Source organism: Cynocephalus volans, chromosome X (assembly GCF_027409185.1).
Source record: "Cynocephalus volans isolate mCynVol1 chromosome X, mCynVol1.pri, whole genome shotgun sequence".
Classification (NCBI taxonomy): domain Eukaryota; kingdom Metazoa; phylum Chordata; class Mammalia; order Dermoptera; family Cynocephalidae; genus Cynocephalus; species Cynocephalus volans.
This window is the reverse complement of record NC_084478.1, coordinates 116,316,627-116,334,871: the sequence shown is the minus strand read 5'-3', so window position 1 is coordinate 116,334,871 and position 18,245 is coordinate 116,316,627. Positions and strand designations below refer to the sequence as shown.

Genomic DNA, 18,245 nt, shown 5'->3' with positions numbered 1-18,245 from the left:
AGGAGCAGAACTAGAGGAATTATACTGAGGTATACTTTGTGGTAGTTCTGCTGCTTTCCTATTGCCACAGAACTAACCATGGTATTGAGGATGGATGTGCAGAAATTATGCTTTTCACCAGGTAGCAGTTACCATAGGCGACCACACATCACCTGTCTATGGCGTCTATAACATATTTGGGTGATGGACTAGCATGACTTTCACTATTCTAATTTTGCAGAATTAGATATATGATGAAAGCTGTATTTTTTTTTCAAAATCTTTTTATTTTATTTTTTACCTATAACATTAAGCCCCTACATATAGACTGAAATATTTTAGATTGATTTCTGATTTTATAGAAATAGAAACATGAAAAACATAAGTATTATCAGTCAATGTTTTTTCATTGTCATGTTTTGTTTTTGTTTAATAACTGGAGGGAAATTTTTATGTAGTTTTTTCTGAAATTGGGCAAATATTTGATGCTGTCTCATTGTCACATTGTTGGCCAGAAAATAATTTTGACAACTCAACCAATCTGTCCTTGGGTGTAGAATTTGACGCCTACTTTAAAGTATTAAAAAAAAACCCCAAAACCCTCAATTCTACAGTACATGTGTATAGGAGTTCAGTCCTGTATTCAGGCTTGCAAGTGTATTATTACTTGGTGGTTCGTGAAAACAGCTATTGCACATCTTTGGGGGTTCTGAGGAAAACCAAACAGCTGAGGCTTTCTTCCTTTCTTCTTATCGGGAGAAAAACCAGGTTAATATGGAGGAAAAGAACACAACTAGTCTCTGTCACCTTAATTGTCATGGAGCAGTGAGGCAATGGGTGATCTTTTCGCCTTTATCCCCATAGTTTTCTCCTCTGGGCATGCAGGTTGTTCAACCTTAGTCTGGGTTATAACATACACCTTACTATTTTCGTCTCATGATCTAACCTTTAGTTTTTTATATGACTTTGGAAAAACCACATATGCTTTGTTGATATTTTTCTTTTACTGAAAAATCTTATTCAGGGTCAATTTTTTCGAAAGCTGCTTGTAATCTAATTCATAACAGATTTCTTAACTCCATGTTATAAAATCTGAATACAGATACTGTCCAAACTGTCCGAAGAGTAATGTTTGAATTCACAGTAACAAAAGTTACAAAGTTTGTGCAAAAAATATTGTACACCATTGGAGTACATAGAGCTTGCTATAGTTATTTTATATATAATGCTGCATTTCTCATTGAAACTATTCTGTACTACATTAAAAATTAAGTTTCTGATTTAATTTTTCCCTAACAATATAAATGAATGATCATTTAATCTCAGAAATCTGAAGATGCAAATTGCATATACGTGATGTTTGTAAATGTTGTAATAAATCATTGGAAACTTTTAAACACCATAATTGTTTTGGAGTTCTTCAAGTTTTCCAAGGGTCATGAAGTAAACCCGGCTGTGACGATTGCGCAGGGTAGAGGTAAAGAACAGCTTTAAAAAGAAAGAAAAACACCATTAGTAGATATTTAATACATTGTAACCAGATATTTGATAAGCGAAAGTATTAAGTTCTAGAATATAACTATATTTTCAATTTATCTGCATCTGTTAATTAAAACATTCAGCCATACTATCTCTGAGAACTTGTTTTCCTCAAATTAAAGAATAAGAGTTTAAATTAGTTTGGAGTCTAAATTATATATTTACAATTTTTTATATTATTCGATATAATTATAACTCATATGGTTTAAATAAAATTATTCCCTTCATGGGTGACATTCATCTGCTGAAGTTCTTGATTAGTTTTGGTTAACAATGCTTTACAAAATTTCCTTGAACTTCTTAAGTCAAGTGAACAGATATGATGTGGGGGGTGGAGGGGAGGGGGTGGAGAAGAATGGGTAAAGGGGCATGAAAATCAACTACAATGTATATTGAGAAGTAAAATGAAATTTAAAAAAATAATATACTTTTAATTAGTTAATAATTATTTACTTTTTAAACAATTATCTCCTTTTAGTCCAGTTGACTTTTTTTAAAATAAGAAAACAATTAAGTCATTTAGATGTTGTTTATCACTGCTGCTGGTGGTTAAGAAGCCAGTGAAATTTTCTACCTGTTCTGATTGTCTATTTCAGTGAAATGTACTGACATCACCAGATTTATATAATGAGTTAAACCCAATGGCTCAGAGAGGAACATGTTTAAATATGAGCTGTGCCATAAAGAAAATTGAACAGAACAGGAACATAAATATCAAACAGAGACCTTCTTTTTAGTACTAAGGCTTTTGACATCTAAAACGGCTATACTTGGGAGGGGTTGGGACACAATGATAATGATAAGATGTACTAGCTATATTTGACTTAACACATTTTATGTGCCAGGCAATCTGTGAGATGCTTATTATATACATATCATCTCTAATTTTCACAATTGTTATTTATAGCAGCTATTAATATTCCCATTTTGGAGATGAAGGAACTTAGTCTCAGAAAGGTCAATCAAATTTTTAGGTTCTCACACCTCCTTAGGTGGCAGAGCCAGGAGTGCATCCTAGTTCTATCTCACCTCAAACACTGGTGCATGACATTATATCTCTTTTACATTGTAAATTGGCACCTTTCCTTGATGTACAGTGCTTTACCCTGGTTGTTCTTATATTAAGAGTAATCCTCTGTAATCTCTTCAAACTTGAGTATTTTCTAATCTTATTAAGATTGCTTCTTCACATTATTATTTTTTATAATATGTTGAAATGATAATGATTTTATACAATGAACTTTTCCATCTAAATGATTTGAATTAATTTTTTAAATTGATCAACTTACACAATAATTGCCAATCTTGATTTTTCTTTCCTACAAAATGGACATCATAATACTCTTGTAAAGATAAATTGAGATAGCTTTTGAAGTACCTAGCACAAGGCTTACCATGTAATTAGATGCCCAGCAAATGTAAGTACTTTTCACTTCTTCTGTGATTGAATTATTTTGAAAGCTATAATAAACAGATTTGCTCAAGAATTTTGTTTAAAAATATCATTTTAATATGAACATGAAAAGGACTATGGATCAAAAATGATAAAGGAATTTGCACCAAACAAAATAATGAATAAGCTTTGCTTAAGATGTAACTAGAATTTTCACTTTTTTGGAAAAAAAAAAATATATATATATATATATATATATATATATATATATATATATATATATATATATATATAATTTGTCTTTTTGTGACCTGCCGCACCACGCTCAGCCAGTGAGCGCACTGGCCATCCTTATATAGGATCTGGACCCGCGGCTGCGCTCCCAGCGCGGCACTCTCCAGAGTTCTCCACGGGGTCGGCCCGGAAAATATTTTTTAAACCAAATTTCATCATTTACCAAATCAATGTTTCCTCTGCAAAATGTAAAACTGTTTTTATCAACATTATGCCAACTTGAAAAATATAGCACAGTTAATTTTGAATGCTTGTTTTATTTTTGCCCTAACTGCAGATCGTTAAGTTATACCTTGTCACCTCGGGTGCACAAAAATCTCAGCTTCTTAATTGACCTGCGCTTCAGTTCACTTTCCAGAACCCTTGATTGCAAAGAGCGCACTTCAATGGCCTTTTGGCCCCATCCTGTGGTTCGCTGTGTACACTCAAAAGCTACAACAAAAATGAAAAAAATAAGAAAAACACAAAATCTTTACAATAGTGATAGAAAATTATAACCACAGTCAACGTTTGATTATTAAGAGGCTCATTATATTTCAGGTTGATACATCCTTTCTTTCCCCTTTTACTATAGTCAGTCAGTTAGTCATTTTGCTGCTCAGGAGTGGTGTTCAAACCACCTATCTAAAGGCACTACTGTGACCAACCCTGAACTACTAGATCTCAATTAATTCTTTTTTTTTTTTTCAATTAATTCTTATATTCATATTCTCTAAGATCACCAAAAAAGCCAAGGGTTAATTCTACACTGTTTGTCAAAATTCAAATTTACTCAAAGCCATTCTTTATTTTATAGTCCAGGTGAGGTACAGTATTCCCTACAAGGGTTCCTAATAAGGATTTGTATTTGTGCTCAAGTGACATACCTGGAAACCTGACTCTTAAAAATTAAAACTGTTAAAAAATTACTCAAATAATGACTTTAGCAACCCTAATGCAATTCAATAAATTACCATGTTATATGCAGAACTAAAGCTAATTTGATACTGTTAAGGCTTTTTCCTGCTGAGGAAATTTTATTAAGATTTTAACATTTTTGTCCCTGTTTTATAATACTTTATGACAATATAGATTATGTAAATAATTGCCTTAAAGCAGAAAACCTAATTATGTAAATAGCCATAAAGTGAGCTGGTGCTGTAAGGTATTTCTGGCATAGGAAGCAGCATTACCATTAAATGTTTAATTTTCAAGTTGATCTTCTCATGTACTTTAGAGGGAAGGAAATTTCCATAAATAAATAAAATCCTGACATTTAAAATAATTTCAAGATTTTAACCCAAGCTAAGCTAAAATAGTCTAGAAAACACCAAAATAAGGCAACTTCATTCCCATATTAATATAACTAAAACTGGAATTCAATTAAATGACTTTCCATTTCCATTATAAAGGAAATAAACTTTGCATTGATATAATTACAGTATAGGTTTTTAAAACTTTTTTCTTATCTTTCTCGAAGGTTCTAGGACATCTTTGCTTCAACCAAAATTTATCTGGCCTATATAAGTATACATTAAATATACATAGAAAGACCCTATGAAAAAATTATTAAAATTTTATAGAAGTGACTTTTCATAGGCATAGTGCGAACCATTTTGAATCCCTCAACTAAAACCAAACATTTATTATCTCCTGCTTTCCTTTATATTACAATTCAAAATATTTAGGTGCATTAAGTTGTCATCAAAATTGTAATTAAATTACAATTACATTTTGACTCAGAATAATAGCTGCCCTTTGAAAGACTTTATAAATCCAATTTCAGACTAGAATTAAAGTTATCCCAGGTATAGGAAAAATAAGGAGAATCAGCAGCCTGAGTGATGGGAACAAGTAATAGATTTAGTTTATCTGAATTTGAATTTTTTACACCTATGTGACTACATTAAAAATGATGTTTTGGTCAACAACCATACAGAACAAAAATTTCTAAAATTAATGCTCAGGTTACCAGCTGAGTCCAAATACACAGTTCATATGGAACCACATAATTTCCACCTTAGTCCTGAAACACATAAATATGCCACTTAACCTATCTACTGAACTAGCTTGCTTTCTGAGATAGGATGCAATGCCTGGGAAGTGGGAACAATTAGTAATACTTGATGCAAACACTAAGCATCTATATATACGTGTTTGGAAATGCAATGATCTTATTATTGAAAACATTTAGTATAGCTTAAGGAAATGTAAAATTTAGATTGGGGAGATCTGGATCTGAGTTAGTTTTAAATAACAAAGCAGTTTTTTCTTTGTTTGTTTTTGTTTTGTGGCATGCCTGTACTGGGATCCAAACCTGTGACCTTGGTGTTACAAGGATGTGCTCTAAACAACTGAGCTAACTGGCCAGCCCTACAGTTGTTCTTAAACAGAAAAATAGAGTAATTGTGGGTGGGGGGACCCATGTCCTGGGCCCCCTTTTGGGGCCCCAAGGTGTTGGTGGTGTGCCTGATTGTGGGTGGGGGAGGTCCAGTCCCTAGCTCCATACCACAGGCCCCTGGGTAGAGCCCTGAGGCACTGTTGCTGTGTCAGGTTGTGGGCAGGGGGTTCCTGTCCCTCGCCCTGTGGCATGGAGCCAGGCACCAGTACCCCCTGCTCACAACCTGGCACACCGCCAGCACGAAGGAGCATGCCAAAAACATCACCTACATGTGGCTGGCCCACGACAGCCACCACAGTAACCACAGCTGCCACAAAAGTGGCTAGACATCACAACCACCATGCAGATGGTCCACCAGCCACTGGAGTGCATTGACACAAGGAGAGTCACCAGCAGAGACCAAAGAAAAGAAGAGGATGTCTCTCTCCACAAAGCCCATTCCAGAGTGACAGAAGAAGCATCTGCTCTATGATAATATTGGGGGACCTGAACACACCTCTCAGCATTGGACAGATCACTTAGGCAACAAATCAATAGAGTAACCATTACTGTTTTAGAGGGAGAGAAGAAATCTAGGGTTATTGGTGGTGGGAGCAGGGAGGGAGAGGGGGATAGAGAGAGAATGGACAAGGGGCATAAAGAATAAGTACAATTTCTAACAATATATACTAGTAATATTGATTTGATCAACATATGTCAACACTGAATCCTAAAAATATGTGTAATCAAATATGATTCAATAAAAAAAGAAAAAGTAGAGTAATTGATTTCCTTAATATCAGTGTTATACTGTAGTCTTTAGTATACTCTCAAAATATCCTTAATACACAAACTAAAATGTCATGTTTTCATAGCATTAGAATTTATTTTACACGTATATGTTGTTCAAATAATAGTAGCTTAAAATAGTTTTTTGTTTAGTTCAGAAGTTGTCCTGTTTAAGGATAAGAGCTGTGCCAAATCACCTTTCAAGATCCCTTTGGCTCCTATGATTGTCTAGTGGCATAAATATAGCAGTTTGTTCAGTTTCACATTTGAACTGAATTTCCTTATTCCCATTTCTTATTAACATATTGATCACAAAAAGACCACTATAAGGTTACAACATGATTCATTATTTTTACTTTCCTTTGCCCCAGATCTGTCAATTATACCATAAGCATTTACCTTCTGTCACTTAAAATGGTTTTAAATCCTCTGTGAGTTCTTACCTGTTTGAAGAAATTAGAGTAGGTTTTCAGGCCAATCCTTAACACAGACTATGCATGCAAAAAGAAAGGATTCTGCAGATGCAGTGTAAAGTGCCATCATCCCATATGAAAAAAATGTCCATTAAAAAGAAATTCTTTCAAACTTGTCCTTAAAGCCACATGAGGATCACATTTAGCCATTTTACAGAAATTTCAGAGGCTTCTGACTTTTCTTTTGACAGACGAACTCCATCTTTGTCTCGCTCTGAGTATGTATGCAAGCATGTGCATGAACACACACACACACACTGCTGCCTTTCACCTTTATGTATTCCACTAAAGTTCTCCTTTTAGGACCAGTTATCCTACGTCTAATCATTCTACCCTCCCTCATATGTTTACTTTTCAAATGCATTCTTTTCTCTATCTAGAATCATCCCTTTAGTCACTAAGCCTCAGAAACATACACAAGAATCTCAAATTATTCGGATTACCCAGATCAGCAGTCTTGCACTGGTTAGAAAGAAAAAATGTCCTACTCTGATGAAGATGAAAAGTCAGTTTCCTTTATGTTGCCATCTGGGTGGTATCTAATAGGCATTCCAGTTACTCATATCTATTTCTTTTCTAAATGATTTGGCTCTTCACAGAATATTCACTAAACAAACACTACTGACTACATGTAATATAAATATTTTGCTCTTTTATGACTATTTGACAGTCTCATAAGATAAAAGGTAAACACCCAAAATCAATGTGATAAAAAAGTATTTTCAACATCTGTGTAAAGTCTTCAAGCAAAGGTAGTTAAAACAAAATTGTAGATTACTGTGAAAAAGAATTAATTTAAATTATATAATTATTGCAAATGAACAACTCAGAACACCAAAATCAGTCTCTTTGTGGTAGTCTCGTGGAGTACCACATTAAGCATACAACAAACACACCATCACCTTACTGAGGAAATAAGTATGCAGGACTCCCAATTAACCGAATGTGCCTTGAGAAAACGTAATAATTCGAGAAACCTTTTCTTAGGACATGATTTTTACCCTTGAAAAGCTTCTTTGGGATCATTTGAAAGAGTAAGAAACTTTATACATACCTACAGAAGAGGGAATGTCTTTCCACACTTCAAGGATCTTCTTGAAGAGTTGTTCATTTGCTTCCACAGAGAGGCCTTCAGCACTGAAGGTCAGCATCATGCCAATTCCCAAGCAGTCAGGCAAAATGATGATATTCTGTGGTATAATGATTTCCAGGGGCTGGAATTATGTTTCATAAAGATTTATATGTTCTACATTTTATCATACTACTTTAATTGAAGCAGCTTGGCTGAGCAACAAAGACCAAAAGAGGTTCAAAGTGCAGGGAGGCAGAGAAACCTCTATTTCCAAATTAAACAGCATGTTATCCAACACTTGAAAAAAGCTGCTTTCCTTAAGTCATAAGATTGTCACTGTTTAATATTTTCCTTTATATTTAGGAGAAAAGCCTTGTTGGAAATTGGCAAAGATATATTTCCAATACTGACAAATTTCTTGAAATTTCACAAAGTATTATATATAGTGATAGAAGTAACATTACTTGCTACAGACTTAGATTTAAGATTCACATTGGCACATTAATGAATACTTTAGTAATGAATGTGCGAGCCATCTAACAAATACACAATCCTTGGTTTTTAGCCAATTCACTCAAAGCAGAAACAGAAAATTAACCTAAAAACAGATTGAGCTTAAAATGCCTACAAGGGGCAGCTTTGTAATATTCTTCATAGCTTGAAATATAACAGTCATTCCCAATTTGCAAAAAAGTAGGATTTCTTATCCATTTATATAATCTTAAAATACATTCAGTACAAAAATTCAGAGACATATTAGGTGACATAACATGAAATATTAAGAAATATCTAAACATTTCTAAATTTCATGATGCATAAACAATGTGGCAAAATTTGCTTAAACTACAGATATTGTCACATTAACAAATTTTCCCTGAGAAATGAACAATTGTGTTCCTCTACAGTTTCTCCAAATTAGCATGTTAAAGAAAAAAAAGTTCAGAAACTATACTTGCCAAACCCAGCGTACTCAGGCCAAGTGCTTGAGGCCATGTCTCAGCAACAACAATCCTTAAAACTAAAATGGGAATCCAGAGGCGAAAAGCAATTTTAATGCGTTCCCTGGGCACTTGCATGAGCAATTGAATCAGAAAAGAGATGAAGGAAAAGAGTAAAAGAAATTACAAGAAAGAAGGCTGTCTAAATAAAATCTTTTTAGAAAAAAACTGGACTGCTGCAAATCCTGACAGCCTCAGAGATAATTCTCTTGCTTCTCAGAAGATTTCCTGAAGTAACCAGATATGTTAGCACACACAAATTCTCTTGTAACATTACAGTTTTTGTGATCTAGCACTCTTGGTAAAATACTATTTTTAGTACATTCTGTTTCAGAAGACACCTTCCCCTCCCTTTTATTAAAGTCCTTTCTCTTTTAATGGGTCAAGACACTAGGGCATTTAGCTAAAAATATTTTTAAATATACATAAGGTATCCTAATTAGGTCAGAAAATAATTTTAAGAACTCATCTTTCATTCTAGCTTCCACAGTAATTAATAGATTACTTCAAAAAGAAATAATTTTCTTTGCTTATTAGTCAGATGGAACACACAACTCAACCTTCTTGAATGGATTTGCAAATAAGTTTAAACTTGGACCAATGATGCAATCTTCAATACTGCACTAAAGAGCTTCTAAAGGCTACCTGACACAACATTAAAAAACATAAAAAGATGGAGGAAGCTATGAAAGACACTCCAACTGAAGAGTACTATAGTATTTATATCAAAACTAACCTAACCTCATATCTAAGTGGCTTTGGCTGGGATTCGTTAGGTATTTTCTCCATTATAAATAGGGTGATTTGTATATAGTCATAGGCAAAAACTGGGTGATCAGCTAATGATTACTTTCATAACAAAAATACTTTAAAAATAATATCTCCACTAATGTTCTGACAATTGGTCTATGTAATTTGTTAGAGATATATGAGATAATTTTGAAAGCTGTTCAAAATATCGCATGGCTACAATGATTAAAAGCACACAAAAGTCTTCTCCTGGACATTTTATGTAATGCTACACTGCTACAAGTTTAGTTGTCTGCAAACTGGGAAGTAAAAACAGGTGAAGCACACAACTGTTGGTTCAGGCTTTCCTTTTAAATATAATTTTGACTCAGACCAACATCATTGCCACTATCAAATTTGAGACACAATAAAATTCTGTTTTATATGATGTGTGTGTGGGGGGGTGATGTTATGTTATGCTCCAGCTCTTTATATAAATGATGTTTAAAATATTTTACAACTATTTATATTTTAGATGTTGTATCATATTTTCAATATTTATAATTACTTAAGAGTTAAGAATTTGAAGTGCATATGCTTTTAAAATGTTGAAACCTTTGATCAAAAATTCCAACTATAATTAATATTATAAGAGAACATTTTATGATAATTTGCTACGTATCACAGTAAAAGTAATACAATAAAGAAGGGGGATACATTTCAATATTGGTGATGTATTTTTAAAAATCTGTTAATGTATTATGGGGTCCAGAAAGACTAAAGCAAGGACTGAAACTCAAATGCCTCCTGGGGCTAGTTTTTATAAGTGCATAAAAATGGGTGGATAGAGAATGTACAGCATATATCCCATCAAAAAGAAGGCAAGTGAGAGTCAATTCCAGTTGAAAAGACTGGATAATAATGTGGGCCTGATGTTGTCAGATATTCTGGTTTATCAGTAGAAGTCCAGATTTTAAGTGTGAACTTTATTCTTTAAAAATAAGAACATACTGTGCTGGACAAACAAAATCTACATTCAGAATAGATTCAGCCGTCTGGACTAAGAAACCATCAGTGATTTTTGTTTATGCATGACCACTTTGTGGCACTATATACTTACCTTTTAGGTGTCAGTTCCAGTGTAGATATTGCTAATCATATTTTTAAACCTTTCAGAATTTTGACAGTTGGGAAAAATCAAATACTGGCATACAATAATTTCTAGGGATCTGAAGGTATTATCTTACGTTACTTGGCAGGGTCACATCAGACATAACCTCAGATTCTGCATCAATGATATGATATCCATCTGCTGAGCTGAAGAAAATCTTTAGTCTTTTTTCAGAACCAATAGCCAGGTCAACTGTCACTGGCTTATGACCAAGTGTTGGAAATACCTGCAAATATAAACCAAAATATGGCCAGAAGACCAAAATGACATTCTGACTAAGGCAAAAATTCCCCACTCTTTTGCCAGCTTTACAGGTATATAAAAACCAGGAGGATTTTTTAAATGGCATATTGAATTTAGAGACCTATGTATTACAACTTTTCTTAAGTCTGCTACTACAACAAAGACATAATTATATTCAGGTTCTAAATATAGGGTTTCCCTTCAAAGGTCAAACTGCCAATAGCATAAGAGCCTTGTATGGCCCTGCACTCTGCCTCATCCTTAAAATCCTTGCCTTGAGTTTCAGCAAATGAAGGAGCTCATCTGGTCTCTTAAACCGGTTAGCTGGATCAGCTGCCTGTATTTTTGCCAGTATTCGTATATAGGCTTCATAGGACATGTAGTCTCCTTCCGAGTCTGCTGATTGATCAATGCATACTTGGTAAGGAATGAAAAAGGCCATACATGTTAACCTACCATAGACTGGGTTTAATCTACGCTCTTATGATTTCTAGTCCAAGGAAGCAAGAGGCCAGGCAGGCTTCATTGCCAAGATCAGGTCACAGTAGAGGAATGAACATCACAGGATTCACCGTACTGTAGTCATGAGGTGGGATTGAAGAACTAGTGTGAAGACTTGGACCAGTAACTGTGTATTAGGCTTAAACAGACTATTGGTACTTATCTTGTTGTTTTCCAGCTCCGTATCAGGCAGCTCTGACCTATCAGCAGATACCCAAGAACAAACCCATATCCAAATACTGACAGCTGGCCCAGGACCAATTTAGGCAGATCAGATCAGAGATGTAATTTGTGTCAGGGCAGACTCAGACTGTCTATATAGTAACCTGTGCTATTTATAAAAGAACATCATTATTGTGCAAATGGACATTGAGGGGCAGTCATAAGAATCAGCCCATTTTTATTGTATACATTAATGTTTTGACCTACAAAATATACCATGTAAACAGATCCTGATGTAAGATACAAAAGTATTTTATGAATAAGTTGTTGAGGTCTACCAGGATGTGTCCCTATCAGTGCTTTGTAGAAACCTGTTAAAATCACCTTGAACAAATGCTAAAAATATAGATTCTCAGGCCCCTCTCCAGACCCACTAATTCAGCCTGGGGTTTCGTCTGAGATCTAGACTTTTAATAAATGTTCCAGTTGATTCTGATGTACACCCCAGGTTAGGACCTATTGGATTCAATAGAATGCTGCCAGTTCATTAATCAGCCCTCATTACTATGGTTTAAATACAAAATAATCTTATTTTAGTAGAATTCTGGAGCATTATAAGTAAGTTACTCTAGATAAAAAACAGTCCCAAGCTTATGGAATGTAATTTAAAAAAATCAGCAGCAGCTTAATTGTTTGGAACACTAAATGTTTACCTTCTGTAGCTGATACATGGAAATTTAGCTAAATTGTAATAAAGGTAGAAAGAGTACTGGGAAGCCTAACCACTATGCCTCACAACAGTTCTAGAGAGAAATGTGTTTAGAATTCCAGTTTAGAAGAAGTATAGACCCACCCCTTTCCTCCCCATCCCCACCTACTGTAGTCATGGTAATTGGAGCAAAGGCTTTCTCTTCCCTTCTTCCTCTTCCAATGGGGTTCCCCCCTCTACCATTGCCACACCTTTCCTTACCTTCCCTCTGCTCTCCACCCCCCACTATGAGAGAACAGGGACTTTCTCAGCTTCAAGTCATTGGGGTGGCACCCAAAGCCTGTGTTTGGGGCTCTAGAAGTGAAGGTCTTCATGTAGACTACAGGAATTGGGAGTGAGGAGCTGGTGGGGAGATCCTGTAAGGGGAGGGGTCGGGGATTTCCCTCACATTCTCCCTTGCTGTAGTGCCTGTGAATTGTCTAAAAAAGGGTTAAATGATAATTATTGACATGGTATATTCAAATTACATTAACTGTAGAAGAATGGTAAATATTTCTGCAACTGCATTCCAAAATACTGTTCTGTTTACAATTTCTTTTCAAAAGAAAAACTGTATGAGCCAAAGGAAAAGGAGATCACTTACTTTAATAGCAGTACTTTCATCAAAGGACTTTGGTGCCCATGCATAAAGGTGGATGGATGATTTCAAAGCAATTGCAATATATGTTGTTTCTTCATGCTGGACTACAATGATAAAATACAAAGAAGTAACATACCACAGAGTTAAAAAGAACAATCAAGTATTTATATTTGTCATTAAAAATGTTATAAATACAATGTAAGAGCACAGACTGTATATTTTAAGAAAAGCCACTTGGTTACAATTTGATGTCCCCCAAAATGTAACAAAATATAAAAAATATAGTTTTATGGAGTGTATTCATTAGCCTTCAAGAGTATTCTAAATTGTACATTGAAAAATATAGAACATTGATGAAAGAAATTAAAGAAGACCTAAATAAATGAAAAAACTCCCCAGGTCCATGGATGGGTAGACTTAACATTGTTAGGATAGTAATACTATTGGAAGCAATCTCTATAGATTCAGTGCAATCCCTATTAAAATCCCAATGGCCTTTTATTGTGGAAATGTAAAAGCTGATCCCAAATTTCACACAGAATTGCAAGAGGATCTGAATAGCCAGAACAATCTTGAAAAAGAAAGTAAAAGATGGAGGACTTACACTTCCTAATTTAAAAACTTACTACAAGCTAGCTACAGTAATCAAAACAGTATGGTGCTGACATAGGATAGACATATAGATCAATGGAATAGAACTGGGAGTCAACAAACCCATATTTCTATGGTCAATGGTGCCAAAATCATTATCAGTCTCTTCAACAAATGTTACTGGGACAACTGGATAGCCACATGCAAATCATAAAGTTGGACCCTCTACCTCATACCATATACAAAAATTAACTCAAAATGTATCAAACAACTAAATGTAAGAGCTAAAACTGTAATACTCTTAGAAGTAAACGTACGGATAAATCTTAATAACCCTGAATATGGCAATGGATTCGTATATTTGACATTGAAAAGTATAAGCAAAAAAAGAAAAAAATAGATAACTTAGGCTTCATCAAAATTAAAAACTTTTGTGCATCAAATGACACTATCAAGAAACTGAAAATACAGCCTATAGAATGGGAGAAAATATTTGCAAATCATATATTTCATAAGGATCTACTATATAGAATATTTAAACAATGCTTACAACTCAACAACAAAAAAATACAATTTAAAAATAAGCAAAATACTTGAATATACATTTCTCTAAGGACGATATGCAAACTGCTAGTATACACACGAAAAGATGCTCAACAACATTACTCATTGGGAAAATGCAAATCAAAACTACAATGAGATACCACTTTGCACCCACTCGGATGGCTAGAATCAAAAGACAGACATCTGCAAGTATTTTCAAGGATGTAGAGAGAACGGAGCCCTCATACATTACTAATGGTAATGTGAAATGGTTCAGCCACTCTGAAAGTCTAGCAGTATTATCCAAGAGAAAAAAACATACATATCCACATACAAAGATACATAAAAATGTTAATAGCAGAATTATTCTTAATAGCCAAAAAGTGGAAAGAGTGCAAATGCTCATCAACTAATACATGGATTTAAGAAAAAATGGTGGTATATCAATACAATACAATACTGGTCAGCAATAAACAAGAAGAAAGTACTAATACATGTGATACAACAAGGATGAACCTTGAAAACATTATGCTAAGTGAAAGAAGTCTGTCACAAAAGGCCATGTAATGTATGATTCCATTTATATTAATTGTCCAGAAGAGGCAAATCTACGGAGAAAGAAAGTAGATTAATGGGTACCTAGGACTATGAGGGGAAGAGGGAGAAGGGAAGAGAGATGGAATAGGGAGTGACAACTAATGGATACAGGGTTTCTTTTGGGGAAGATAAAAATTAGATCATGGTGATGGTTGCACAACTCCATAAAAATACTAAAAACCATTGAATTGTACACTTTAAATGGGTGCATTTTATAGTATGTAAATTATTTCAATAGGACTTTTTTTTTTTAAAGAGAAAACAAAAAGTATAAAAAAGTATATGCTTGCTCAAAGGTAGCCTTGAGGTTCTTGTGGAATATGTTGTTTTACCTTGGCTGGGATATTGTTTCTGTCCCCTCTTGCTGGACTTCGTCTGAGACCAATACACAGTGTCGGTCTCTCTCTTTTGATCTGAGTCTAGCTTACTCTTTCATTGTCTCCTGTATTATTCCCAGGTAAGTCAAGGGAGCATGATTAATAAACCTCAACAAGCAAATAAATTTTCTGTTAAGCAAATCCTTCTATAACTTTAATATAGGGCAGTAATTTATGCCAGTCCATTGTTTTGTGGATCCTAGAAGGCTATGAAAAGACCAGGCAAGTATGATTCATTGCTGGTCTCCTGTGTGAAGCTGCTACCATTTTACCTGTCAGTGGAACAAATGTTTTGGGTTGTTCTGAGTGTTGGTGTGGGTTGGAATGGAGTTAACCAGGAAAACTGGATTTATCTAGTCCATCCTCCTACCAAAGCAAAATTTGTAAGATGACTACCTTTGTAACTATCTTTTACTGAACCAAAAATTTATGTTAGTAGGAGGTAGTTCTGCTTTACAAACATCTGGGAATATCTTTTACTTCTGAGGCTATCAAATTTACATACTATGAGTTGGAGAGAAGTAGTGATACCTAAAACTAGAAGTAGTGTATTTATTTAATGCTTAATTTATCTGGGTACTCATTTTCCCCTTTAATGGTGTATGTGTACATATTACACACCTATGAAAACCCATCCTCTGAAAGCCACTTGATTTGCAGAACAAAATTTGTCAGTCAGGATAAAAATACCCTGCTGCAATTCATACAATGTGATTCCAGCTATCTCCCACCTATACCACCAGTTCTGCCTAAAGGAGCAATTAGTGAAGAGGGAAAGAAGATAAAAAAAAAAAAAAAAAGTTGGGAATAGAGGGGATTTGCTTCAGAAATAGAACAGAATGGGATGACATTACTTCACAGTTGCTGACATCTGAGAGCAGACTTCTGAGACCCTGGAGTTGTTACTCCATTTCACAGTAAATGGTTGTGAAGAGACAGGATATGAAAACACTCTAATCAGACATAAAATAGTTAGCAGTTATACTCATGAATTTGACAGTGGGAGTGAGAGTCAGCAGATTATGGAAGAACTTTCTTTTTGACACATCATAAAGTTTCCTGGTAGGTATTAGGAAGGATTCTATTTTATTGCTGTTACAAAGAAGGCAATATTATGAGTCTCTACAGGTTGTTAAAGATGCATCAAGAACATTTATATAGTTGAATCTATACAGAGGCAGGAAAAAAAATGTCGGTTTATCTAGAATATTTAGGGTGACTGGGAAGGGAAGAAAAACAAGACTTAATCAAACTTAACATTAATAGCTATTTCAGTCAATCAGTATTTTCTCAATAACAGCCAAGATTGTAGCGTGAAAGACTTAGAAGATGTCTCAATAAAATTCACTCATCTTGAAGTTTCAAATTCTTTCATTTATCTACTCTTTGCCTTTCATAATTATTTCACCAAATGAAAAAAAAAATGAAAAAAAGCAAAATTTATACAGCTATATAGTAAACATGGAATTAGACTTACGGACACTGAAGTGTTCACAGCCTGTCAACTTATCAATAGCTTTGCAGGCTTCCTCCGTCTTTAGCATTTCCTCTTGCCTTCTTTTACTTTCTGGATCATTATTCAAAATTTTGTTCCTCAGCCAGGTCAAATGATACACCCGAAGTCTGTTCTTATGTCCTGATAGATAAAAAAAGATACAGTTCCTTTTCATATATTTGAAGAACAAAAAAGTAAAGGTATTTTGCCTCTGTAACCAAAAGCTTTCATTAAAGTAAAAAGCACTTTTAAAAAATTACATTGCATTGGAGTTTCTCCTTCAGAGTTTGGAAATGTGATAGCAATCTCTCACTTTCAGGGAATAGTCAAAGTGTCTACCAGCTACCTATGTGCCTGTCTGAAGTGGATCTAAAACACTTCTTAGAAACAGGTTAAGAACACGACTATGCGGGCAACAGAATTACCATCCATTCATTTGTACCTTGGTTTTTCACTAAATCATTACCACTCTTGAGTTCAAAGACCTAGAAGCTGTCCCTGGTAGTGTGTGCACTTGGGAAGAATGTCTAAGTATTGACTGTTTAGGCATTCAGGACCAGTAAAATGAGTCTCTTTGTGTTCTATCTTTCTAGCATGATTACGAAATAGTTAAATAGTTTTATTATTTTTTTCTCAACTCAATTTATCTTTAATGCTAATTAATTAATTGTAAATCCCATGAAATTCTTATAATTTATTCAGGAAACATAGGCTATTAAAATCACCCATTTCTCTTTCTATATAGTGACTTTATGTCAATTGTTCTTATTCATTTTTAGGATTTATTATTACATATTTTCTAGATCCAACAATGGGATTCTTACTTAAGTGATTAATCTTTAATATTTTTTACATAACATTTTTGAAGCAGTGTTAAGCTTAAGATATCTATGTCTATTTCCATTCTATTCTTAAATGGTAAAAAAAAAAATGTGCTTTAAACTACTGAGTATCCTCCTATACTGATGTTCTCGGTACTATTTGATGCAAAAATAATCCGCATTTGAGAGAAGCTCAAGCATTAAAGAAGGGCACATTTGGTTTAGAGAAAGCTGGATAAAAAGTAAACAAATCTTTTACCCAGATGTGTAGTCTTTAAGCTACCCAGATGATTTTATTAACTAAATATTGCTTCTGTGTACCTCAAACAATTATAAATGAATGACCATGAAACGATTTAAAAAAATCATAAAGTCTGAGCATACCTAAAAGGGTTTTCTCCTCTAACCAAAACTTAATTCAAACTCAATAATATATAGGAATATACATAATTATTAGTGTGCAACATGGAAATTTGCACACTAATTATATATAATATATATTACATGCATATGAGCAGTCTTCAAAAAGTTCCTGAAGGATTCATATTATCTTTTAATTCAATTTTTCCATGAACTTTTTGAAGTACCCTAGTATAAACTTCTATAGATGACTAAATAGCATCATTTTATTCTATAGCCCAGCCACTTTTCTTTTTAATTCTCCTTTAATTTTGTCAGTCATTTTTTGCCTATAGTCAGCTATAATGCCACTGTTTTCCTGATACCAAGTCCTGTTTAATGATCATAATCACTATTAACACCCATTTACT

The 18,245-nt window shown here is 34.2% G+C and overlaps 1 protein-coding gene across 1 annotated transcript in view; it reads right to left on the bottom strand.

Annotated features, from left to right (window-relative positions):
• Nucleotides 1–1,371: 1,371 nt before the first annotated feature.
• The window catches only part of NRK (Nik related kinase), a 135,537-nt gene continuing 118,663 nt past the window's right edge, over nt 1,372–18,245 (bottom strand). The window contains exons 23-29 of the mRNA XM_063084051.1: nt 16,637–16,795; nt 13,051–13,155; nt 11,314–11,456; nt 10,873–11,022; nt 7,881–8,040; nt 3,498–3,637; nt 1,372–1,467 (exon numbers count right to left, since the gene is read on the bottom strand). Of these exons, the coding sequence (XP_062940121.1) occupies nt 1,372–1,467; nt 3,498–3,637; nt 7,881–8,040; nt 10,873–11,022; nt 11,314–11,456; nt 13,051–13,155; nt 16,637–16,795 (953 nt within the window). The remainder of the gene's footprint in view (nt 1,468–3,497; nt 3,638–7,880; nt 8,041–10,872; nt 11,023–11,313; nt 11,457–13,050; nt 13,156–16,636; nt 16,796–18,245) is intronic.